The 23386-nt window shown below is 43.7% G+C and overlaps 10 protein-coding genes across 10 annotated transcripts; 5 read left to right on the top strand and 5 right to left on the bottom strand.

Annotated features, from left to right (window-relative positions):
- Nucleotides 1-11: 11 nt before the first annotated feature.
- Nucleotides 12-1572, bottom strand: O0I10_002133 (uncharacterized protein; the record flags this gene model as incomplete). Its single annotated transcript, XM_058482221.1, has 4 exons — nucleotides 12-340; nucleotides 426-619; nucleotides 685-1214; nucleotides 1372-1572. 4 exons carry the CDS (start codon nucleotides 1570-1572, stop codon nucleotides 12-14), a joined length of 1254 nt encoding a protein of 417 aa, XP_058347352.1.
- A 2229-nt stretch (nucleotides 1573-3801) lies between these two features.
- On the top strand, nucleotides 3802-4541 carry O0I10_002132 (uncharacterized protein; the record flags this gene model as incomplete). Its single annotated transcript, XM_058482220.1, has 4 exons — nucleotides 3802-3875; nucleotides 3940-3996; nucleotides 4089-4185; nucleotides 4245-4541. The coding sequence occupies 4 exons, from the start codon at nucleotides 3802-3804 to the stop codon at nucleotides 4539-4541; spliced, it is 525 nt and encodes a 174-aa protein (XP_058347351.1).
- Nucleotides 4542-4729: 188 nt separating this feature from the next.
- On the bottom strand, nucleotides 4730-5847 carry O0I10_002131 (uncharacterized protein; the record flags this gene model as incomplete). The annotated part of the gene is made up of 4 exons (XM_058482219.1): nucleotides 4730-5069; nucleotides 5132-5476; nucleotides 5581-5686; nucleotides 5751-5847. The coding sequence occupies 4 exons, from the start codon at nucleotides 5845-5847 to the stop codon at nucleotides 4730-4732; spliced, it is 888 nt and encodes a 295-aa protein (XP_058347350.1).
- Nucleotides 5848-6029: 182 nt separating this feature from the next.
- Nucleotides 6030-7445, top strand: O0I10_002130 (uncharacterized protein; the record flags this gene model as incomplete). The annotated part of the gene is made up of 8 exons (XM_058482218.1): nucleotides 6030-6348; nucleotides 6409-6520; nucleotides 6581-6730; nucleotides 6787-6862; nucleotides 6937-7002; nucleotides 7062-7162; nucleotides 7219-7325; nucleotides 7387-7445. The coding sequence occupies 8 exons, from the start codon at nucleotides 6030-6032 to the stop codon at nucleotides 7443-7445; spliced, it is 990 nt and encodes a 329-aa protein (XP_058347349.1).
- A 338-nt stretch (nucleotides 7446-7783) lies between these two features.
- O0I10_002129 (uncharacterized protein) lies at nucleotides 7784-9121 on the top strand (the record flags this gene model as incomplete). Its single annotated transcript, XM_058482217.1, has 4 exons — nucleotides 7784-8135; nucleotides 8226-8395; nucleotides 8511-8954; nucleotides 9032-9121. 4 exons carry the CDS (start codon nucleotides 7784-7786, stop codon nucleotides 9119-9121), a joined length of 1056 nt encoding a protein of 351 aa, XP_058347348.1.
- Nucleotides 9122-9414: 293 nt separating this feature from the next.
- On the bottom strand, nucleotides 9415-11514 carry O0I10_002128 (uncharacterized protein; the record flags this gene model as incomplete). Its single annotated transcript, XM_058482216.1, has 8 exons — nucleotides 9415-9789; nucleotides 9867-10059; nucleotides 10147-10450; nucleotides 10501-10534; nucleotides 10599-10910; nucleotides 10964-11016; nucleotides 11081-11201; nucleotides 11266-11514. 8 exons carry the CDS (start codon nucleotides 11512-11514, stop codon nucleotides 9415-9417), a joined length of 1641 nt encoding a protein of 546 aa, XP_058347347.1.
- Nucleotides 11515-13444: 1930 nt separating this feature from the next.
- O0I10_002127 (histidine-tRNA ligase) lies at nucleotides 13445-15149 on the top strand (the record flags this gene model as incomplete). Its single annotated transcript, XM_058482215.1, has 4 exons — nucleotides 13445-13454; nucleotides 13518-13564; nucleotides 13620-13673; nucleotides 13737-15149. The coding sequence occupies 4 exons, from the start codon at nucleotides 13445-13447 to the stop codon at nucleotides 15147-15149; spliced, it is 1524 nt and encodes a 507-aa protein (XP_058347346.1).
- A 111-nt stretch (nucleotides 15150-15260) lies between these two features.
- On the bottom strand, nucleotides 15261-16698 carry O0I10_002126 (uncharacterized protein; the record flags this gene model as incomplete). The annotated part of the gene is made up of 10 exons (XM_058482214.1): nucleotides 15261-15282; nucleotides 15337-15445; nucleotides 15508-15557; nucleotides 15614-15713; nucleotides 15775-15844; nucleotides 15903-16025; nucleotides 16085-16189; nucleotides 16245-16280; nucleotides 16341-16489; nucleotides 16548-16698. 10 exons carry the CDS (start codon nucleotides 16696-16698, stop codon nucleotides 15261-15263), a joined length of 915 nt encoding a protein of 304 aa, XP_058347345.1.
- A 126-nt stretch (nucleotides 16699-16824) lies between these two features.
- On the top strand, nucleotides 16825-18471 carry O0I10_002125 (uncharacterized protein; the record flags this gene model as incomplete). Its single annotated transcript, XM_058482213.1, has 5 exons — nucleotides 16825-17094; nucleotides 17148-17588; nucleotides 17660-18106; nucleotides 18162-18345; nucleotides 18410-18471. 5 exons carry the CDS (start codon nucleotides 16825-16827, stop codon nucleotides 18469-18471), a joined length of 1404 nt encoding a protein of 467 aa, XP_058347344.1.
- A 488-nt stretch (nucleotides 18472-18959) lies between these two features.
- Nucleotides 18960-19789, bottom strand: O0I10_002124 (uncharacterized protein; the record flags this gene model as incomplete). The annotated part of the gene is made up of 3 exons (XM_058482212.1): nucleotides 18960-19461; nucleotides 19514-19648; nucleotides 19710-19789. The coding sequence occupies 3 exons, from the start codon at nucleotides 19787-19789 to the stop codon at nucleotides 18960-18962; spliced, it is 717 nt and encodes a 238-aa protein (XP_058347343.1).
- Nucleotides 19790-23386: the final 3597 nt, after the last annotated feature.

Here is a 23386-nt window from a genome sequence, read left to right as displayed (position 1 = left end):
GATGATGATGACTATATAACAGTAGAAGAAGGACGTTGACCAAGGAGAGCCAGCTCCCGATACGGTCGTCTAGGTGGAGGATAAGGTCCATGCGTTAAGAACTTTACAGCCTTGGTCACAGCAAATGACTTGTGAGGTGCTGCTTGAATATTATTACTATGGTGGTAGTGCCTTGAGGTACGATGACGACGATAACTTGATATGCTTTCCATTGACTGCCGCCGTGTTGATGTATCATGACTAGAGCAAGATTTGAGCCAAGGATGGAACATGACCAAGTCTAACGATGCTCGTCGACCAGGGTGCGGAGCAAGCATACGCCGTAAAAGATCCTTGGCATCTATATATATATATATACATGTATATAGCGGCATGCACATGTAAGTTTGGTTGGCTTTTCCATCACACACATTTTTACTAATTACCTTCTGAAAGATGACAAGGTATAGTAAAGTCGCCATGACCCATCTTGGTAAACAACTTGCGATCATTGGGAGCAACATAAGGATATTTGCCAACAAGCATACGATAGAGCCAAACGCCCATAATCCAGACTTGTGCAAGCTGTGGGTGGTAGATCCCTTGGATGGCTACTTCGGGAGGGATGAATTGCGAATTTCTACATGCAATGTAAGCTCAAAGTTTCATTTGGATTATAGTCGTCAGGTTTTCACCCCAACTTACCCATGAAGTGGCCAGTACTCGCTAGTGCCTGAAGGACATGTGATCCGTAAACCTGTTATGTTGTCATGGCAATCGTAATCAAGCTCCGTGCGTGCCGCTGCTACTGATACATGATGGCTGTTGTTGCCCATACTCCTCCGTTGATGCGATTGGTATGCACGTTGAATACGTTGAGACATTTGCAGTTGACAACGTGGCTCATCCCCTATGAGCTGATTATCACAGCGACTACTACTATCTCCATCTACAGGCTGCATAGCATGGATCCACTCATTTGGTGCTTGGTAAAGTATATCAACTTGCGATGTTGGAGAAGGGATGTTGCCATTGGTATTAATGTTGTTGGTGTTATTATCGTTCATGCAGTGTTGTTGTCCATCCCGTAATCTGCTGCATGAAGGCGTCGTGGTTGTCGTCGTAGTTATCGTCATTGTTTCTGCTTCCTCGGGTATAGTATACAGCCGCCGAGATTGACGTGGATCGTATATAGCAGTGTTGGGAAAAGATGATCGCTTTACAATAATATCATGCTGTTGAAAAGAAGACATTGTTCAGTTTTTTTTTTCTGCGAGAGATGGATGTGAGTGTGTTGACAAATAGGTGGTGTCAATGACGAGGGTGAATGGTAGGATAACAAAGGAAAATGGCTGGGTAGAAAAAGGTGATGGCTTCGAAAGCATTGCATACCTTGGTTGATGCTGGCAACGACGAGGTGGTTGTATTTGGCGATGATGATGATGATGGTGATGATGGGTCAAGAATAGGAAGTGGAGGTGACTCTGGAGATAGTTGTTGCCAATCACCCGCCTTTTTCGTAGTATCATGCTTGCCGTTGCGGTGGCGGGTCAATAACAACTTGCTGATCCGTGAAAATAAACCTTGCCGCATGTTGTGTGTGTGTGAGTATAGTGGTGAATAGGCAACAACAACAACAGAGTGACACACGCAGCACACCGATACACGCAAAACGACAAAAACGTATTGCAGGAAAGAAAAGAGGGAAAAAGAAAATAAGTTTGAATAATCAGAAACCCGGTTTTGATTGCATACAAGAGCTGCATTTTATGCGACGTCGAGCCACGCGAGTTAAGTTTACTAATGGGGAAAGCGAGCAGCTTCGATCAAACTGGATCAGCTTTTCCCCTTCATCCCGGCTTATCTCCTTGCCACTTTGTATTGACTCAATTAATGTGGATCACTACTACAGCCTTTATGTCATGCATCACCTGTTTTCATTGCTGTCAATACATACATCGTTATCTTCATTATGGTACCAAGATGAGTAATGCGATGTCGACGCAAAAACAAGGAACCAAGAAGGATAACACAAAAAAAGCAAGGTCATATGTGCTGAATTGTTTACAATGTTCCATTTGTTTATTGAGTGGTGGCAACTATTGAAGCAATAATTCTACTCCTTCGTTGTTCATTGTCTTTGGGATTCATTCCCCTTTTCCCCTTTTCAAAGTGACGACCAACAGGGATGCTAACAGCTCAAAGCTTGTCTCCTTGGTAATTTCTTGTCAGACTTGGAAACCCGGTATAGGTAAGAATGTTCGACTGCCCACAGACTTAAGCGGTTGCCACTGACGACGCCCACAAATTGACTTTATAAACAAACACACAAATAGTTGCACCTTTTCCGTGTTTGGATATTACAGTAAACGATCACAGCGAGCTGGTGGACATGGCAACCAATCCTAAAACGTTGCAACCCTCTTTGTGGATAACCCACAATTTGAATGCCTTATGTGTTGCCAGCCGATAAAATGTACACGACCATGCTTATGATGGTGACGTTTCGGCAGCTTCAATGCTGAGTTACATTGGTAATCACATGCATGTACGTTGCATATGCCGTTGTATCATCTATCATTGCCCGCTGAGCAAGTGGTTGATTATTAGCGTTCATAAACGGCACATGATAAATGGCACCATATTCGTTGATCCTGTAAACAACATCCCTTCTTAATCAGTAATTGCTGCCATATCAAGCTCCGCATATCTGTCAATGGAGAAAGCAATGGACCTAGTGTAAGAATGTGATATGCAATAATAATAGCAGCGTATGATTTCACCCTTGTCGTCTTCTCCTTAGTGGATCGGGGGTGGCCGATCGAGCATATGCAAGACAATTGACATACTCCCACACACACACACATACCAACCGCCTTTTAAAGCTGTTCCCCAGAGAAAGCAACGTTATAATTATAGTCCTGCTCGGGTGTGCTATTTTGAGATTCCTCTTTTTGCTACACAACAAGCTCGTGCATAATGTGATGTTCCTATACCGACAGCTTCAAGGCATGTCATGATTGTGCTATATATAACAGGGTTGGAAAAAGATGCTAGTTGTTCTCGTTCCCGCATGGAACTTTCCTTTGGGTGATTGCCGTGTCTTATGGTTGCGTGCGTTACAAGTCGCGTTAGGTATGTGATTTAGCAGCGTAGCTATTGCTGCATACGATCTTTTCTTTACTAGGGATAGGTTTTCGTAGATCACACTTGGCATACAAAAGGAGGGAGAAAGGAGATAAAGATTATCAGGTGTAAGCCACGCTGAACACCTTCACTTGTGATTCAATTGACATCATCCTTCCTTTAAATCTTTTAATGAGCATGAGCTTTAAGCAATCAAGCAACAAGGATACAAGTTTTATTATGCGTCAGGGATCACACAACCTACTATCGAATAACTCATCACTCTAAATCTCTAGTTTTTCACCACTTGCATTGATTGGGACTTTGTATGTGCGTCAATAGATGAACAAATCTATGCATTTATTGGGTGCTGCTAGGTAAAACGATTGATCTTTCTTTATAGATATGTGATGTTGTCATGCCAACTGAACCACTACTATTATACCACACCGATGATGCGAGAATGTGATAATGAGGTGTTGCCATGGTGATGTGTGAATGCGTTATGGAGGAATGAGTATGGCATGTGCAACCTGTCATTGTGGCAGTGGTGATAGACGTACGTGATACAGAGCAAGAGATTGGATGAACAGGGCTGTGTGGCCACACATCGGACTACGTGGTTGCCTGGCGGATGAACAAAATGCCTCAAATGACAACTGCGTGCAAGATCTTGGTCTTTTGCATTTTGTAACCATGAGAACCACCCTTTTCGTTGCAGGCTTTAGTAGCAGAACACGAGCACGCGATCTCGCGTATGAATTTGAAAGGTAAAGCAGAATGGGGCGAACCTGATCTGAATGGATGTGATAATGGTGTGCTGTGGTATCATAGATACGGTCGTCTGGTGCGTTGTGATATTCCTGCTCCTAAAAGCTACTCGTCAAAACCGTAAGTGCAACACGCTTTTGGTGCAAAAGAACAAGCAGATTATGTACAAGGACTCCATGGGAAGCTAATCAGGGAATACAACGAACGTGTAGCTATGCATTTGTAGAATTCGAAGACACTCGCGATGCCGAAGACGCTTTTCACGAGATGCACGGTCGACGCGTTGATGGATATACGATCAGTGTACAGGTAATGTATTTCACTTTATGGTTAATGGGGATATGCTTCTGATAATGGCATGTGTATAGTGGGCTAAGAATGCACCCAGACAATCATGGCGTTTTGAACGACGTTCTCCAAGTCCTCATCGACGATCCTCTCGTGGCAGAAGCCGCAGCCGTTCACCACGTAGTCCTCTTCGCCGTGGACGTTCTTTTTCGCCTCGTAGATCACCACCACTTCCACCACCACGTTATGGATCTCGATCACGTTCTCCTCCTCCTCCAAGACGCGATAGCCCACTTCCACCACCACCGCCACCGCATGCTGCAGAGGATCATCGTGAACCATCGAGGTCTCCTCCTCCCCCTCCCAGAGCACTTTAACAATTGAAATCCTCATCATAGGTCATAGTTGTTTTTTCTCTTGCTCTCTTTCTCTCTTGCTCTCATATCAATAAACCAGTATTCTTATATCTGAGAAGATTACACGATAACACATCTGAAACATTATGCAGCTTGATCCTTCTCTTTATAAGCATATACCAACACAACATCCACGAGTCGACTTTTTTTTATCTTGTATCATCGTTTGGTAGTACGCGTTTATTGGGAAGAGCAAAGTAATGGAATTTATCAGCATAATCTGTATGTGCCTGAATATAGAATCCTCCCAAGGACGAGCTTGCATCCACCATGGTTACGGTCTTGTCTAATTCGATATCCGGTATACCAATCTCTCCTATTGCTTGTTCACCTTTGAGAAGTGCTCGAAGCAGGATGCCAAGTGTAAGATCCTTGTGGGAATAATAAATGACCGTCTTTCGTCGTCCTAGACCACCCGTATTCGGTTGAATGTAAGGGAGAATGTCACGCTGTACCAATGCAGGAGCACACAAATGAATAGCATCAGGCCTACCACGTATCATATTGTTGTGAGATTCCCTTTGTATCCAAACAAGCTAATACCACCTCACCTTTCATTATGACTCATCAATGAACATGCTTCCACAATATGTCTGCATCCTAGTGAATGGCCCACAACGCGTAGGGTATCGTACTTGCGTCGTAAATCAAGTAATCGCCATGCCAACATTTCTGCACGTTCATGGCTTTCACGTGTCGCTGTTGAGAATTGATAGGCTAGACGAGCTGCATGGAGACCCACATCCATGGCAACGGCACCCACAATGGATGCTGGAGTAGGCAACCTGAGATGGCTAAGACGTTTCCAATTTTGACTGATGAGATAGGCAGTGGATCCAAGTGTTGCAAATGGTATTGGGATTTGTGAAAGAGGCGAACCAGATGGCCATGAATATCTGCAGGATCGTATTTGAATGATGATAGTGATGATGATGCATGTTTGGTTGTGTCAGAGACAAAGCCGATTGATCCACCTATATCCTTCACCCGTGGTATTCACCCTAAAGCTGCAGGACCCCAATTATGCTGTCGACTTAGCACAAGGAGCCGATGCGAGTGCAACCAATCTTCAAATCGTTCTGGTGATTCACCTTGTGCAAGGAAGCCTAACGCCAATCGATAACAGGGAGTCAGCGTTGGGAAAGACACGGTATGTTGAATCCTTCCTACCTTTGACATAGACCGTAACTTCAGACCTTTTATCTTCTGGACGTGATAGCACCTTGAGTTTGGGAAGCTCTGTAAAGAATTTGCGTGGGGCTGCCATGGACGACATGCGAAGAACAACAAGAGGCGAGGATCGGATAATTCAAATTGCCGATGACTTCATGAATGTAATCCCGTTGACTAAGTCAAATCCCTCGGCTGGACGATACTCCTCCACCCACGTGATTGTTTGCATCTATAAAAGCATTGAATGTGGGGTAGATCATTGATCGTTATCCAACAATGACACGTCTTGAACCCGTCTTATCAACTTCCATCCCCGTACATCCTGCTACCCAAGGTTCAGATGTCCAACGACTTGCCGTTGAAAAACACACATATCCTGCTCCTATGCAGCCCGTAGAGCGATCGCTGGCATTCGTGTGGTCCCATGCCAATGGATTCTGCAAGGAAATGATGCACCCATTGATGCGTCGCTTTGCCACTCAATTGCGTTCACTGCCTGCTTATCAACATACCTCGTTCGACTTTTATGCTTGGGATGCCCGTAACCAAGGCGACTCGGCTCGGCTCAATGCTGATCATATCCATGTACCCACATGTAAGTGGCATGCATCTTATCTAGATCATTTGCTTCTCAGCTAACACAGCAACAACATAGATGGATGGCTCGACAATGCCATGGATACAGTACAGGTCATCAACGAGATGGGTCTCAAGAAGAATTACGATAAAGTCATTGGCGTTGGACATAGCTTTGGTGGCTCTGCCATGTGAGTATTATCACTGACAACAACATGAAGAAGCCCTTTTCATTGACAACAACACCATAGGATCATTGCTGAATTCTTTTTCCCGCATATTTTTGATGGTCTTTGTATTCTGGAAGCAGTCATTGCTAAGCAATTTGTTCCTTACAAGATTCGATCCAACTTCCCAGCTATCAAGACCACTCTAAAGAGACGTGACACATGGCCCAGTCGGTAAGATAAAGAGACAATGAAACGTGAATCCAATTATTAATTTGAATGCTTCAAAGTGAGGAGTGCTTCAAATCACTATCAGGACGACCCTTTTGGCGTGATTTGCATCCGGAGGTGCTTCAAAACTTTGTCGTAAGTAAATAGGATCCATATGTCATCTGATGATCCCTGTCTTGGCATACTAAAACGTCGTTCCATCCATGAAGCAATATGCACTCTATGACACTGAAGAGGGTACTGTCAAGCTGAAATGTCCCAAGGAAGAAGAACACGTATGTTGTACAAATGTTAAAATTGGGATAATGAAAAATTGACACCTTGGCTTCCTTAGCTTGTATACCTTGCTGGTGCTTATGGATCACCTGTTGCATTCAACTCGCTTAAATCGGTGACTGTGCCTGTGCATATGGTTCATGGTGATAAATCCACCTTGTAAGTATTGCAAGCACTCCCATAATCTTGTTTCTAATACTGATTTCTTTGATTAGCACGGATGCTTCAACAGCTGGGGACATCAAGGCACTTTCTCATCATGTTAGCAGTGCAGTGTTGGATGGCTCACATATGATACCAGTGGAGAAACCAGATGCTTTGGGTAAGAAAGATGTTTATTTTATTGTATGAATGGATGTACTAATACTTGTAATGAATTGTAGTGCCTGAGATTGTATACTTGACTGAGCGTGTTGTTATGGGTGACCGTGCAAAGTTGTAAAGTATAGAGATGACTCCTTTTGCAAATACAGATACCTATCTTGGCGTGTGACACGATGCATGATTGGATAGCGATAATCATATTAAGCAATGAAGGTTGCACAACGGGAGAGGAGCAGGCATAATCTGCGTGTGTGGCGAGACATAGATCGGAAGGGAAAAGATAGCCGTACCATGCCGCTGCTGCTGCTGCTACAATTTCGTTCTGCAGTTTCCCGTTTGTTTCCCTTTTCTTACTTCTTACGATACCCCAACCCCCTCCCCCACTTTTAACCTTTTACTTCACAACACCTCTCTCATACGTATATCCATCCGCATAACAAAGCGCAATAAATACCGATGCTTTTACGCCATGTTTGTCTTCAACAAAGAACCCTCGTCTTGGCAAGCTGTCGTCGTCGTGCCGTTGGCAGTGGTGGTACCACTTTCAATACTTGGCGTCGTACTATTGGCATTCTTTCCCATCAGCACCAAGATCGGTCGCATCTCAACGTCATCAACTTCTTCGATCCAGCATTGGCGCCTGCACCACCTTATTACACTCTGAACCATGGCGCAAGTGGGTTTGCAAAGAGCGACAAGGCACCTACATCCACTCCTGAAGAAGATGCTCTTTATACCAGTGTTCAAGTGGGTGATGATGCTTACTTTTTACGACGAGACGCATTGGGTGTTGCTGATGGCGTGGGAGGTTGGAGGAAGCATGCTGGCAAGTATCCATCATTGTTGGGATGATGATGATGATGATGATGATTTGGGGAATAACACGTTGTCCATTTAGGTGCCAATCCAGCTCTTTATGCACGCAAGTTGATGCATTACGCTCAATTGGAATTGGATCGCATCTACAGCAACAAACGTCCTCTTCATGTGCAGCAACAAGAGAAGATGGATCCTGTGCTTGTCCTCGAGAATGCTTATCACCTGACATCACTGGATGCTCAAAATGAGGTAGGAAAGGAGACAAAGGGGCAATGAGGGGTGGGGATGGAAGTGGGGGAAGAAATTTACCCCGTGTGAACGGAACAATCAAGACACTAAAATATATCCATGCATATATATATAGAATATTGTGGGATCAACGACAGCTTGTATTGCTATGCTTTGTCAAGATGAACTTCGTGTAGCCAACTTGGGTGATTGTGGCGTATCCATCATTCGCAAAGATGATTACCTTTTTCGATCCGAAGAACAGCAACATTCTTTCAACTTCCCCTACCAGCTTGGTACAGCATCATTTGATTATCCTTCAGACGCACAGCAATTTTCAGTCAAGATCGAAGAAGGAGACGTATTGATTGTGGCATCCGATGGTTTATATGACAACCTATTCGACGACGAAATTCTTGAAGAAGTACAAGCTTGTATACGTGATTGTGAACAAGGGCAATCCATCCCACAATTGATATCCGAATCCCTTTCTCAACGTGCCAAAATCGTCAGCGAAGATATCAATAACCCGGCATCACCTTTTCAGAGCAGAGCAATGCATGAGGGCATGTACTATCAGGTAAGGATGGATACCAATTGGAAAGTGTCAAAGCCACGTGGGTGTTTACTAAAGCGTATTGTCTATGCGTATGACAGGGTGGCAAGGCGGATGATATTACTGTGTTGGTTGCCATGATAAAGCGCGAAGAGAGCCCACCGATCCAATCACCACCACCATTACCTTGATCGATCCATACAACTACAGTAGCCAAGCATTCCCTTCATTTGTATATATCCATATCTGTATAGTCATTTTCTTACACACATGCACACTCACTCACTCACACACCACATTCGCATTCATTTGGTTTCAAGCAAAACGTTTTATATAGAATAATCGACGTTATTAGTTACAGACATCCTTTTGTGAGATGCTATGTTGTGGGGAGTGGTTGTATATACTTCGTGAAAGGTAGAGGGAAAAAAGGCGAGAGTATTGTACAATGGATTATATATAATGGAACAAGTGATTATATGGCTTATCGTCCTTCCTTGTTATCGTCCTTGTGGCTGCCAGATGGGCTGATCATATCAAAGCTCTTGGTGGAACTAGATCCTTTGTGAACCATGATCTCGACTTGCTCATCCACTTGCTGTTGATCATGTTCGGGAATGTCTTTTGGCTCGTATTCAGTGGTTGTGGGAAGGACTGTATTAGGCTGTTGTTCCTGCAACGCTCTTCTTCGTCGTTCCTCCTCTTCCATTTTCCACTGTTGGCCTCGGAATGATCCCTCTGTACGAGCCATGACACAGCAAGCTAAGCAGTTTCCAGTGACATTGATTGAGGTTCTACCCATATCCATGATAGCATCAACACCCATAATAACGGTGACAGCTGAAATTGGAAGACCATACTATGAGGACATTATTAGGATTGGGGTCACACACACACACACACACACACACACACACATAATGAATACAATCATACCTGGGATACGGTGCCTGCCAAAACAATGAGTGATGCTCGGGGTACAGCAGCCACACCTTTTGATGACAACATCAATGTACCAAGAATGGAAAGTTGTGTGCCAATGGGTAGGCTCATTCCACCTGCTTGGGCACAAAAGATGCTAGCAAGTGCAAGATGGAGCGTGGTACCATCAAGGTTGAACGAATAGCCCCTGTTGTATAAAAGAATACAAAGAAATGGCGTTTAGCTCACTCTGTATCACATAAACATATGCATACGTCGATATTAAGAAACGTACGTGGGAATAACAAAGGATACGAGTGAATTGGGACATCCAAACTCACGCATCCTTTCCATGGCCTTGGGAAGAGCCGATTCACTGGAAGAGGTACTGAAAGCAATCAACCATGGTTGAGCTACCGCACGCAGAAAACCAAAGATAGGAATGCGACAAATCAACATGACCGGCAACAAGATGAAGACCACGAAAATGACGAGTGAGGCATACAAAGCACCAATCAACTTTCCCAAGTTGCCAAGGACACCAATACCGTTAGCACCAACGGTGGCTGCCAAAGAAGCCCCAATACCAATAGGAGCATCTATTCAAAATGGTGAGTGTTTTGCATCATCGTTGTTGTGCTCCACTTACAGTTCATAATGAGACCAACCATTTTAAAGATCACCTATAGAAGGTTTGGATCAGCCATATGCATAAAAAATTATCCCTTACGTCTTCTCAGAGCCTACCTGTGAGAGCGATTCACAAATCATGAGCATGACATCGCGCGATTTCTTGTCGGCTTTGATGGCAGCACATGCAAACATGGCAGCACAAAATACGATACCAAGAATTTGATCTTCTGATGCAGCAACGAAAAAGTTCTCAGGGATAATCATAAACATTTCACCGTACCAGGTGATCTCCCCACTCTTGCCCGCAAGGTCTGATGCATCCGAGTTATCGGTGTCTCCTGGCAACACCACCCCGACACCAGGTTTTACCAAATTGGCCATAATCAACCCGACTGCAAGTGCAAAGGTCGTCACGACTTCAAAATACTATGCACGAGATTAGCAATGTATCTTCCATTTTGCAGATAAAAAATACATACAACAATGGTCTTGATGGCAAGTTTGCCAACAGTGGAAATATCATCCGAATGGCCTGTATAGTGATGATGCATGTAAGGAAAGGACTTTTATAGATAATTATGCCGTTTTCCACTTACCAGCAATACCAAGCACAAGAGTGGAGAAAATCAATGGAGCGACGATGATCTTGATCATGCGAATAAAAGCTGTACCAAGAGGCTCGATCTCTTGAGAGAATTCAGGTTCAAAGTACCCCACCTAAATATGCGATGAAGCATAATAGTCAGTACCGCAATGCCGAAGATGGATGTTTTTCTCTTACCAAAATGCCAACAATGATGCCAGTAAAGATCCAAAAGGTGAGGTTGGTCCATCGCTCCAAAAATCGCCATGCTTTGCGAAAGGGGCCCCACAAGCATTTGTCCCAGACAAACATAACTGCGTTGCCGCCCTTTCTAGCCCATGGTGGATAGCTCCCCTTTTCCTCGATTTGCACCTCAACATTGATTGTTTTGGAAGGTTTTCTAACCGATTGGAACTTGGAGATGACCGTTTCCCTTATCTTGTCCATGTACGTGTATTAAGGTGTGTGGTTAATGGGTTGATGAAGTAAAGGAAAATGTGGAGCAAGAGATAAAAGAATACCTGATCCACCCGATAAAGTTGTATTTATATCAAAGTACGGGTGTAGCTATCTGCCTTCTGAGATATATATGGGAAATGATAGGCTGAGCAATGAATAAGGCTGCAGAGCAACCCACAGGGCCTCTGCTGCCCTTTGTGTAAAGTGATCTCACACACAACGAGGAAATTGTGTAACAGCGATCCGATTTGCGCACACCTTACTGGTATCTTTTTTCTCATTTTGATTCTGCTGTGTGACAAGTACCTGCCTTTTATTTCTGCATGATGTTTTATGATGATGGGAGAACGTCCCTTTCTGGGCTTTATTTCATCATTCGATTTCTGAAACAATAGGGCCATGCTCTTCAATCAAAGGTATCAGATGAGCATAGCTAAGACGGTAGTGGTAGTAATATTGAGAAGGGACGTGCGTGATCCTGTGCCACGACAATCACCGTTGGTTGTTGGATTACCTGAATCTCACAGGATCCTTAAGGCTGTACAATGCCACATCATTTGTCAGCGTATGTGTTTGTGTGTCTCCATGATGATGCCTCAATGTACCCTGTCCTACCCTTTCTCTCTATCTCTTTTTTTTTTCCCATGCCATGAGAGCAGATCAAAGAACGACACGAATTTTCTGATCTGGTATCGGTGAGCGTCTCCACAAAACACGATTCCTCCTCCGCTCATTGTGACACGAAATCAGAGCGTATCTCTTTTCGTGTTCCTTGGTTTCCGCAAAAGAACAAAAGCAAGTGCTGTCACCAAACTCCCACTTGAGTGTGAGAAAAAAAAGCCTTTCTTGTACCTTGTTGTACTGGACCACCCGAAGGATTGCACTCAAGTTGATATCATGAGAACAATGGCATCAACGTGGTGGTCATCTTTGTAAAGAAAAAATGTTACAATGGGCATGTAACAATGCTTATCAACGAAGATAACGGCCCAACACGTTATCATCCAGCAAAATAGATCCGTTAACAGGTGCTATACCTGAGCCCTTGTACCATTGTCCCAACCTCCTCTTATTTTCCAGCCACCTATCACCCAATGATCTGTACTCTTCTCATTAAATTTTCCCGCGGTGGAAAGGGTTCTGTGCATGCCCGGGGATACCGATTTCCCTGTTGGATTAGTAGCACATGGAGAAATCGTCTTTGTCTGTTGTACATTGTTCCCTGGTATATCTTGTGATGTTTGCGCCATGTATGCGCATGTTGCTTAAAAGTGCATCAATCATGTAGCTCATTCATTAAAGATCACTCGCTGGTTTGTGTGTGTGTGCATGTAGGCAAAATGCGCTTCTATCATCTGCAGCAAAATTCAAGTTTCTTTAATGATCTTTTACACGGTGGAGAGGAAAGGGATGATCACAGAGGTGGTGTAACAAGCGACAAATAGGGTAATTCAAGTAAGCGTCCAAACCATGTGATCCAATCAGGCTTCTTTGGGTGAATGTAAAACGGATGTTTCTGTTTTCTCAATACGTATACAAGGATGGGCTAAGTTCTTGACCAATTTTCCATGATAGCCATATGTCTGGTCCATGTGAATAATCGTATGTATTTGCAGCCTCCTACAATGATCCAATTTCTTGTTATTCCTGGGTACAGGATGAAGCGAGCGGTTGTATGAAAAAGATATTCAGGTGGTCGCTTACATAATACGTTTAGCGTAAAACCCATCATCGTTGTTATGTGCCTTCCAACAATCTCCATGGTGATGGTTGCTATGAACAAGAGTATCTTGATGAATGGATGGCATCTCGCCCTGTCAAATAATCAATGCCGGTGATTGGATATGGGCGGTAGCAAAAACACAGCGTGCTTGTCTCGGTTCTTGTCCCTGCACACACACACACACATACACACACCATGTTTGGACGTTAGTATACGATCGCACTTGTTGTTCCTCACAATCGGTTTCCATTCACCACTCTACCGTTAGGGTTGAAGCCATGCAGCACGTGTCTCTCTGTACATGCTCTTGCCATTGTAAGTAGCGGTGGATCTGTTATCAACATTTCGAGTATCAATACATAAACGATAGAGCCATGCACGACGTTCACCGTTCCTCCATGTTCGGACTGTAACGGCAACTATGGTATGCTCACGGTGGAAGGGTATGGGATAGAGGCTCGAATTAGTGACACTTTATTGTACATAGCCAAGGCGACAGTTGACGACATCTTCATCAGGCGGGCTGACACTCAAAACACCCAAAGGCACCAAGGATTACACCGACAGAGACATGGCTATTCGAGATCAAGTGTTCTCTACTATCACCCAAGTATTCAAAAAGCATGGTGCTGTGACGATTGATACGCCCGTGTTCGAATTGACTGAGATCCTTGCCGGCAAATATGGTGAAGACAGCAAATTGATTTACGACCTTGCCGACCAGGGTGGAGAGCAATGTTCATTAAGATACGACCTCACCGTTCCATTCGCACGTTTCATTGCCATGCACGGGAAGGAATATCAAAACATCAAGCGATATCATATTGCCAAGGTGTATCGACGTGATCAACCAGCCATGACCAAAGGACGTTTACGAGAGTTCTATCAATGTGATTTCGATATTGCTGGCACCTACGATCCCATGATTCCAGACGCTGAGATCTTACGTATCTTGTGTGAAGCATTGACGGCGTTGGATATTGGACCTTACACTATCAAGATCAATCATCGTAAGATCCTGGATGGTATCTTTCAAGCATGTCATGTGCCAGAAGAAAGCATCCGATCCATTTCTGCTGCTGTCGACAAGTTGGACAAATTGCCGTGGGAACAAGTCAAGCAAGAAATGATTGAGGAACGTGGTTTGGATCCCACGGTGGCTGACAGGATAGGCGATTATGTCAAGTTGCAAGGGGGTCAAGAGCTGCTGGACACGCTCTCACGAGATACCAAGTTGACACAAAATGCAATGGCTGCTCAAGGCTTGGCTGATATGAAATTGTTGTTTGAGTTCCTTGAGGTGTTGGATATTCAAGACAAGATGCGTCTAGATCTTAGTCTGGCTCGTGGTTTGGATTACTACACTGGTGTCATTTACGAAGCAATTGCTCCTCAAAGCACTGTGGGTGGCGTGGGCTCTGTTGCTGCTGGTGGACGCTATGATGAATTAGTGGGCATGCTTGTGGGTCGCAACAAAAAAGGAAAACCAAGCTTACAAGTTCCTTGTGTGGGTGTCTCGCTTGGTGTTGAACGCATCTTTTCTATTCTCGCAGCCAAATACCAACATCAGCCTATCAAGTCCAAAGATACGGAAGTACTCGTTATGGCCGTTGGTGGTGGATTGATCAAGGAACAAATGCGCTTGGCAAAAGAGCTTTGGGATCATGGTATCAAGGCATCCTTCATGTATAAGAACAAGCCAAAGCTTGACAAACAATGGTCACTTTGCGAAAAGGATCAGATCCCTTTTGCCGTCATTATTGGTCAAGATGAGCTCGATAGCAATCAAGTGCGACTCAAGGATATGCGTGTAAAGGATAAATCACAAGGTGGTGGCATCTTCATAGAGCGTAGCAATTTGATAGATGAGCTGAAGGATCGATTAAAAATAAACTCATAATGTCCAACAAAACGCAAATGATTCCCTTTAATGTAAATGAAGCTAGTATATGTTATGAAACAGGATATGTACAATAGAATGGTCTTGGGCTTGCTCCGTGTATTATCGAGTTTATCTCTTGAGTGATGGGCCACTATGTACAGTGTCAATGACAATAGCCTATAATCAATCCTACTCGTTGACTTACGCCTGATTAACAATCACTCTACGTTTGGTTCGTGGTAAATCAATCTCGCCATCATCGGTTTCACTGGATGAGCCTGTGCTTATAGCAGAAGCTTGTGATGGCACATTGGCTTGGGAGACAAAAACCTTGTTAGAAAAACTACTACAGTGCATGATGCTCCAAACCACTTACCATCTTCTTCCGTAATCTGCGATGGGGTATCAACCTTGCGTTTTCTACCTCTATATGGAAGCATCAGTGAAGGAGATTAAGACTCTTCCTATCATATATCCCATACCTAACGGCTTCCTTTTTCGGCGGCGTTGATTCCTTTGTTTCCACACCTGCCTCTTTGTTCTCTTGGGTATCACTTTTGGCCTGTGCAGCGTCATGTTCCTCTGTGGATGGTTGTATTAACAAATTTGGTAGTATCATAATAACAATACTCCATGTACTTACTATTTAGCCTATCATTTTCCATAGTCAAGTAGCGAATACGGCGTTTCTTGCTGTTGAGAATATCCTTAAACTAATAAAACATGATCAGCTCAATGAAAACATCAGCAGCAATACGCTATAAGCCAAACCTTATGAAACATGGAGAAATCGGCATCCAGCTTATCCCTTTCCAGAGCCTCAATTTGATTCTTCAAGGATTCTTTAAGAGCGACGAGGTCATTGTTGCGAGCCAGCAGTGCTTCCTGGGTTTTCTATAAATAAAACAGGATGTTAGATATAAGAAGACAATGAATAGAAGATATCATTATACCATGTGCTGTGCGTTTTGCTGTACTGAGTTCTCCATCCAGGCATGCAATACCTTTTCTTTGTCTTTTTCTGGCACAACGGGGATCTCCACGTGACCCAATTCATACTATACAACATTCTACGTTAATATCCATATGTACATCCCCCATTGATATCCTTACCGGTAGTTTCCCACCCATGTAGCTAAGAAGAGCAAGCTATTTCATGCGAGTAATGTATCAGAGTTTCGTTGATTAAATGGATTTGCATAACGATACCTTGCATTTGTGTTTGTCTGTGGTCACTTTCCATCGAAGTGGTTGTCCATTGTATTCGCTCTTTCCTTGAAGGCCTGCAGTCACTACTTTGTTGATCTCGTCGATAGTGATCCCTTGCCGTACAAAGTTCTCCAGGTCTTGGCGGGTCACTGGTGGTGGATATGGGTTAGTTTATGCGTGGTAACTATGCTTTGTTACACGTCTTACCAGTTCCAGTCCAATAGCTTGAGCGATCGGTGACTGTAATCTCGCAAATGGTATCGTTTGTCTCTTGAGAGAGGTCGACATTATGGAGCCAATGGCAGTCAATATAGACTTGGACGTTCTTGTAGTCGTTTTTGTAGAAATAGTGTACCATAAAGAGCAATAAAAGGAAGGAAAAGAGTCCTTGTTTTCACGCCCAGCTCTTCCCTACTTTTTGATCTCCCAAACGACGCGCCCAATTGAAGCAAACGTATACAACATTCCTGACAGCGTAATGAACATGTCGGATGGCTTTGGAATACACGTTTCCCCCACGCCATCACCAGTCAAAGGCATTGGAGAAGATAACGCATCAGTCGATTCGCAACGGCAACAGCAGCAACGGCAACAGCAGCAGCAAGAAGCCAACTTGTGGGGAAACTTGACGTGCGCCATAAAGAACACTGCACAATACGCCAGCCATGAATTTGATCGATTCATCGATGCTATTGGGTTTAAGCAATCTGACACTGAGACCAGCAACTCTACTCGTCAAATACAGCTCGATAAGGTATGTATTATCATACTGAAAATGACAAGATTTTGATGAATGAATGTTCGTAGACAAAGAAACCAACACCAGCAATGGAGCCAAGACGAGCACCATCAACAATGAGCACTTTGGATAAATATGAATCAGCAGCATCGTCTTTGATACAAAGCAGGACCTCTTCCGAGATCTCTTCAAGAGCACCACCAGCTGAGAATACTCGATCCATGCCCAAAACTCGTTCTGCTACTCCAATGGATTCCACCAAACGGCAACGGCTTTTGGACCTGAAATCTCAACTTGATTACTTGTTGAGTCATGAGGATATCGAACCCAGTAGCGATCATCATGTCCGATATACCAATGGATCTCGACATAGGAACCACCATAGCAACACTATCACAACAATCCCCAATGCTACCACCATCACCAGCACTACCCAGATCCCTAGTCACAATGATGAGAATGAGCGAATGGATCGTTTGGAAAGATCCATCGAACGTATTCAAGCACAGGTATGATGGTGATGATGATGATAAATGAAGACAACTTCATGATGACGATTTATTGATGCGATATTACATAGATGCATGAAATGATATCAGCACACCATATCCAACCTCGTCCTCCACCTAATACTTATCGACTTAATAACTCATCTTTCACACAACCCAAATTGACGACTCGGCAATGGTCCCATGATTTACAACACGTACCATCTATCACACCATCCACAGCAAAGCCAACAATAGAATCCTTGCCTTCTCCCACAAGTGATGTCAATTCGCCTATTCCTCACACACAAGCGACCTCCCCCAACTTCAACGAGCAGCCATCATCCACCAAAGTCAACGCATGGGCCACTTCGCCAAAGCCTATCGCTCGTGCTACCTCGCCAAAGCCTATTCCACGTGCTGTCTCACCCAAAGTCCACAAACCTTATGCATCACCTATTCCACCACACAATATCAATGGTGCCGTCAAGGTTCTTCCCTCTTCCACCTTTGTAAAGAGCGCATATCGTAAGCAAAGTGTAAGTGTGCTTGTATACATGGATCGAATGTCACAAACCTGACAACGCTTTCTAGACAATACCCGATGAGAAGCATATCAACACAATGCAAAAGGTGGTGGAACAAATCCCTAATTACAAGTTACGTCGTGTCGATATGATTCCTTCAGCTGATGGCTCATTGAAACCAAACCCATTTTGGATCGAAATTTATCAACCAAAGCGGCGATATCGGTCTAAACGTCCCTTGGAGACCACAGGTAAATAAGGAAGCAGGGTACAATGAATGGAATGAATCATACTCATGGACTTTTTTCTTTCAAGAACCCACAACCAGCAACGAAGACTCATCATCATCTAAGCGTTTCCGATCCTCCGTTCAATGAACCTTGTATATATATATAGGATTTTGTTTCTCACTCAGTACTCTTTTTCATCACATGTGCTATATTTGACAGTAAAGTATGGATACTCCTCTTATGTATGTGCTGAATGTTGTACACAGTTCGACATCTTACATGGTAATCAACGTTTTCGGTTGTCTTCGGCCAAAGACGACCATGCATACATTGGGCTATTGTGGTTACATTGAGGGATGTGACGTTATGAGTGTTTGCCTAACAACATGCGGCGTATGAGCATCATTGGGTAGCCTGTTTTAGGGAGGCAATAAAAACAACCATGCAAACACCTTGGCTATCTTCAGTGAAAGAGCATGCATTTGGTTTTGTTGGAAACCAATGTAGCTACAACCGGTCAATTGCCATCAAGTCGTTTCCAGCATAACACTACCATCGATTGGGCATAGGCATAAGATGAAGAAAACAAACAATGAATTGTCTATTGGATGTTTGCATACTACGCATAAAGGAAATTACACGCTAGATTTGGCAGCTGTAGCTGCATCAATCTTTCGAGCTTCATCGAAAAAGTATTGAAGACGATCCTCTGCCATAAAGTCTTTTTCAAAATCTTTGGCAGAATTGGCGCTGGGATAAGGCACAGATGGCACCGGCACATTCAAAAATTTGCATAGTCGATCCCATCCTTCACCAAGTTCCATGATAAAAAGTCGCTCGCTAGGGACGTTCTTCTTAACCCATTCGACATGAGCGTTGTACTTTGCCTTGATAGCTTCTTCATCATTGAAACGTTTGGGATCTACAGCAGCGCCATCTAACTGACAAGCGTGGGCCATTCGTACCCAACGCTGAGTGTGTTCGGGAAGGTCATCATACCGGTTCCCCAACTCGACAGATAGTTTGTGGACCGTGTTCTTGAAAGAGTTATACCAGCTGTCGACATCACGGGCGGTAAGGATCACTTTGGCATCGGGGTATGCATGGATCAAGCGCTCCACAAACGAAATTGTTGGCCTAGATACACGTAATATTAGCATTGTAATAATGCATGATGAAAAACTTTTACCAATCCACAGCAGCATCGAAACCATCATATAGATCATCCCAATCTACAGGCTTCTCAGGATGAAGGTAGGCATCAAGGAACTTCTCAGGATGGAGTTCGGCGGTTGCGAAATCGAGCAAGTGCAAACAATTATACCTAGACCCAAGTGTTACTATTTGCAGATCACTGAATGTAAAATTCTCGATGTAACATCTACCCAAGCATGCTAAGGGCGACTTTCATGCTGAGAGTGCCTGTTCGTCCATATCCGGCCCCAATAACTTTCAGGGGTGCCATAATGTGATGAGGAGTTGGACAAAATGAGGTTGATGATCAAGCTGAAAATCCATCCTACTTATACAGCAAAGTGGGTATGCATGCATAGTTCGGCTTGTTTGTAACAAAGGTCAATGATTGGATAAACCAAAGCATCATGTATCCTTAATCCCTATCACTTGATCAGTGTTGGGAAGCTGCAGGGGACTTCAAAATCAGCATCTTATTACGACGCACTGTGAGCATAATCGATTAGTAATCCTATCCCTTCCTCCCATCGATATACAGCGAAATTGAATACGTAACAATAATTACTATCCCAACCGAGAGCTATACAATGACTGCAGTATAATGATCAATGAGAAGTTTAATGATGAATACTTTCATTATGAGGTGACGTGCCATTATTAACCTAACAATACGTATATCCGCACTATTGGGTAGACAGGTTTAAGGAGACAATAAAAGACAACATGCCAAGGTTTTAGGTATCTTTAATGAAAGAGAGTGTACTTGGTTATGGTTGTTACATTGGAAAGCTAGATACACCATTATTTAGTTGTCGCCAACGGGTGCTGACGCTATCTTATGCAGCCTTATACAAGGGCGGATTATTCCATATGAACTTTCATAGGCGAATCTTATTGTGGGAAGGATCTTCATGCATTTCTCCACCAGTAGGATTGACCATTTGCAAACACGTCCCTTTGCATCTTTTGTTCTATCTAGGTTTGGTTACTTGACAAAGATCACCTTTCATATAGCATCATGCATACAGCATACATAAAACCCAAAGACGCCCTTAACTCAAAACTTTACAATCAACCACGGGGGTCTTTATGTTTTGACTATGCTGTAAGCGTGATGGAGTTGCTTTATCCTAATGGATGGTGTCGGCTGCATTAACGGAAGGATGGAGAGCTGAGTGAAATGGCACGTGGTAGTTACACAAACACGTCCTTGATAGGTTGCTGCACAAATGCATAATGATGATGATTGCCTTTTGTGAAGGCACGTAAGTAAACAGCATCCAATCATGAAGTTGTGTCAAGGTATGTATCACATTTGCATGTAGGAGAAGGTCGATCTGCATAAACCAATTTGTATATGTAAAAAGATACGTATACTTTTGAATGGGTCACTCATCCTGAAACTCAATGCAGGGATCACTTCACTTTTTCTCTTCTCAAGCTCATCCCACTCCTCCTTATTGTACCACAAAAGCCATATACTTCTTGCATGACCAATAACCGGACCACCTTTATTATTCCATCTTCGAAGCAATAGTATGTAATCCACAAGCTAGCAACCTCCAACACGCGTGTAATAAATAAACAATGCTTTATTTCATCTAGCTATCTTGCTACTGTACATTGCCACCACCATCGTCGTAGTCGTCCTCCGTCATCATCCGTACTCATACTCGTCACCAGTCCTCAATCTCATCCGTCACCAACATCCAAAAATACACAAGTTGAAAAGAATGGGATCTTGCAGGCTTCCTTTTGAATCTCGTTGTCGTCATCATTGTCATTGTTGTGAATGTGATAATCATCGTAATCGTCGTCTCTACAAATAAGAAAGCAGGCAAGTTAGATCACCTGGTACCGGAATGATGACAATTTGGTATAGCGTTAGGCGATCCTCTCCAAGGAAGAAAGCAAATCAGAAGGAATACACAAACCAAATCACCACCATACGAGCAACGTCGGGCGAGCCCTTGTTCTTGAGAAAGCACTGCACGAATCACGCAAGGTCAGTTCGATCCATGGCAAGGAAGGACATCACTTACGTAGAGTCCAGGCTCATAGTTGTCCTCATTCATCCTCTCCAAAGAAATAATGATCCCCAATCCTTCCCATCATTTCCCACCCCATGAAAAGAAATCCTCAAGGGAAAGAACGAGCCTATCACGAGAAGAGCGTGTTGGTTCAACACATTCACGGCCGAGCCATTGCAAAACCCCTTTTACCTCAACACGGTGACCATGCTCTTCCAAAAACCCATCGTCATCGACCCATCAACTCAACGCAAGCCTATAGAGCCCTGGACGCGTTCCAAGAAGCTTTTCCAGCACACTTGGCTAGTGCAGAGCGACGCAGCGACCACTTGATACAGGCTGGGACTTGAACCCAAAGAGATGATGAATGTCCCAAGTTGCATTGCCTGACCAAAGAAACCTATTCAATTCATTATTAGCACACACACAATAAACCCCCTTTTCATTGTTTGTTTCATTGTACTTGCCTTTTCCATATACACAAGGACCCGTTGTTGTTGGTTACTGGAAACCGAAAACCATGGTGTAGTATAGTTGAGCCGAAACAAAACGCCAAACCAGCCAACGTCTTGAAACCAAACTTGCCCTCTATACAAGCTGACGCGTCAATGGAACCAATTCGGCAGCAACATTGGACTCTGAATGTACCTGTTGACACCAAGCGTAGAGCGGGAATAGCAACAGAGAAGAGGAAGCAACGATATCGCCATGGCAACCACCAACCACCAACCACGCTCATTCCACAGCACTTGGACACACTCACTCCCTGACAATGCATGTGCAGAACTACATTAACACCTCACAGCCAACAAGAGCACTCTTTTATAGTACGTTACCTCGATCCAATGCCGTGAATGGAATAAGGAAAGGTGGGAGAAAAAGAAGAGAAGCGTTGTCTCAAGTCGTGGAGCTGCTGTCCCCCAAGTTTAAATCCCCTACTGCTATTACACTGAGGTCACTCATCAATTACCCTATACACTCCATCCACCCATCATCATCATCACCCTCACGATAGACAATAGGTACACGTAAATAAAAGAAATGATCCACACGTATAGCAAAAGGATGTGTGCCATTTTACACTTTACATGATAATGATGATCCAACAACAGCCATTGCCTTACTACCAGGTTAGCTTAAACCAAGAGAGTTAAATGATGGGCATGCTGGGCTGGACCACGACAATCGTTCACATGCATTGTTTTGGGTAAGAAAGATGAATGGGAGGAAAGGGTTATCAAGTGGCAGTTTACAAATAACTTACCAATTTGATTCTTCTGATATTGGAGATGACATTTTTCAGTCAAATCTCATCGGATCAAGAAAGTTGAGTGATGGGCATGCTGAGCTGGAGCAGGACAATCGTTCGTATGCATTGGATTGGGCAACAATGGAGAATGGGAGGACCAGGTTATTAGCTGGCATTTTGAACTATTCCTAAATAGTGTACAAGAATCATGCATCGCCTATGCTGAATGACTCAAGTTACACAAACACGTCTTCTACATCTTATGCTCTATTATAGTCATACTATTTTACATTAAACAAAGACCACTTCTCATATAGCATCACGCTTACAAATATAAAGGTGCCTGTATCTCCAAACTTTACAATCAAACGTGGGGTTTTTATTAGAGCAATGTGCTCGGCTTGGCCAACTGCACCTTGGGTACCAGTTGCATGATCAAGTTTGCCAATCCCAGATTTCGCAATGTCGCTACCAGCCAAACTGGATCTGGGGGTCAACCTCTTCGACGACGACGACCAAAAAATATTTTTTGGGCTGTTTGCGACATTGAACGCGAAACTTTCACACAAGGTGCAGTTGGCCAAGCCGA

The sequence above is a fragment of the Lichtheimia ornata genome (genome assembly GCF_029851405.1).
Source record: "Lichtheimia ornata isolate CBS 291.66 chromosome Unknown scaffold00005, whole genome shotgun sequence".
NCBI lineage: Eukaryota > Fungi > Mucoromycota > Mucoromycetes > Mucorales > Lichtheimiaceae > Lichtheimia > Lichtheimia ornata.
This window is presented reverse-complemented; position numbering and strand designations above follow the sequence as displayed.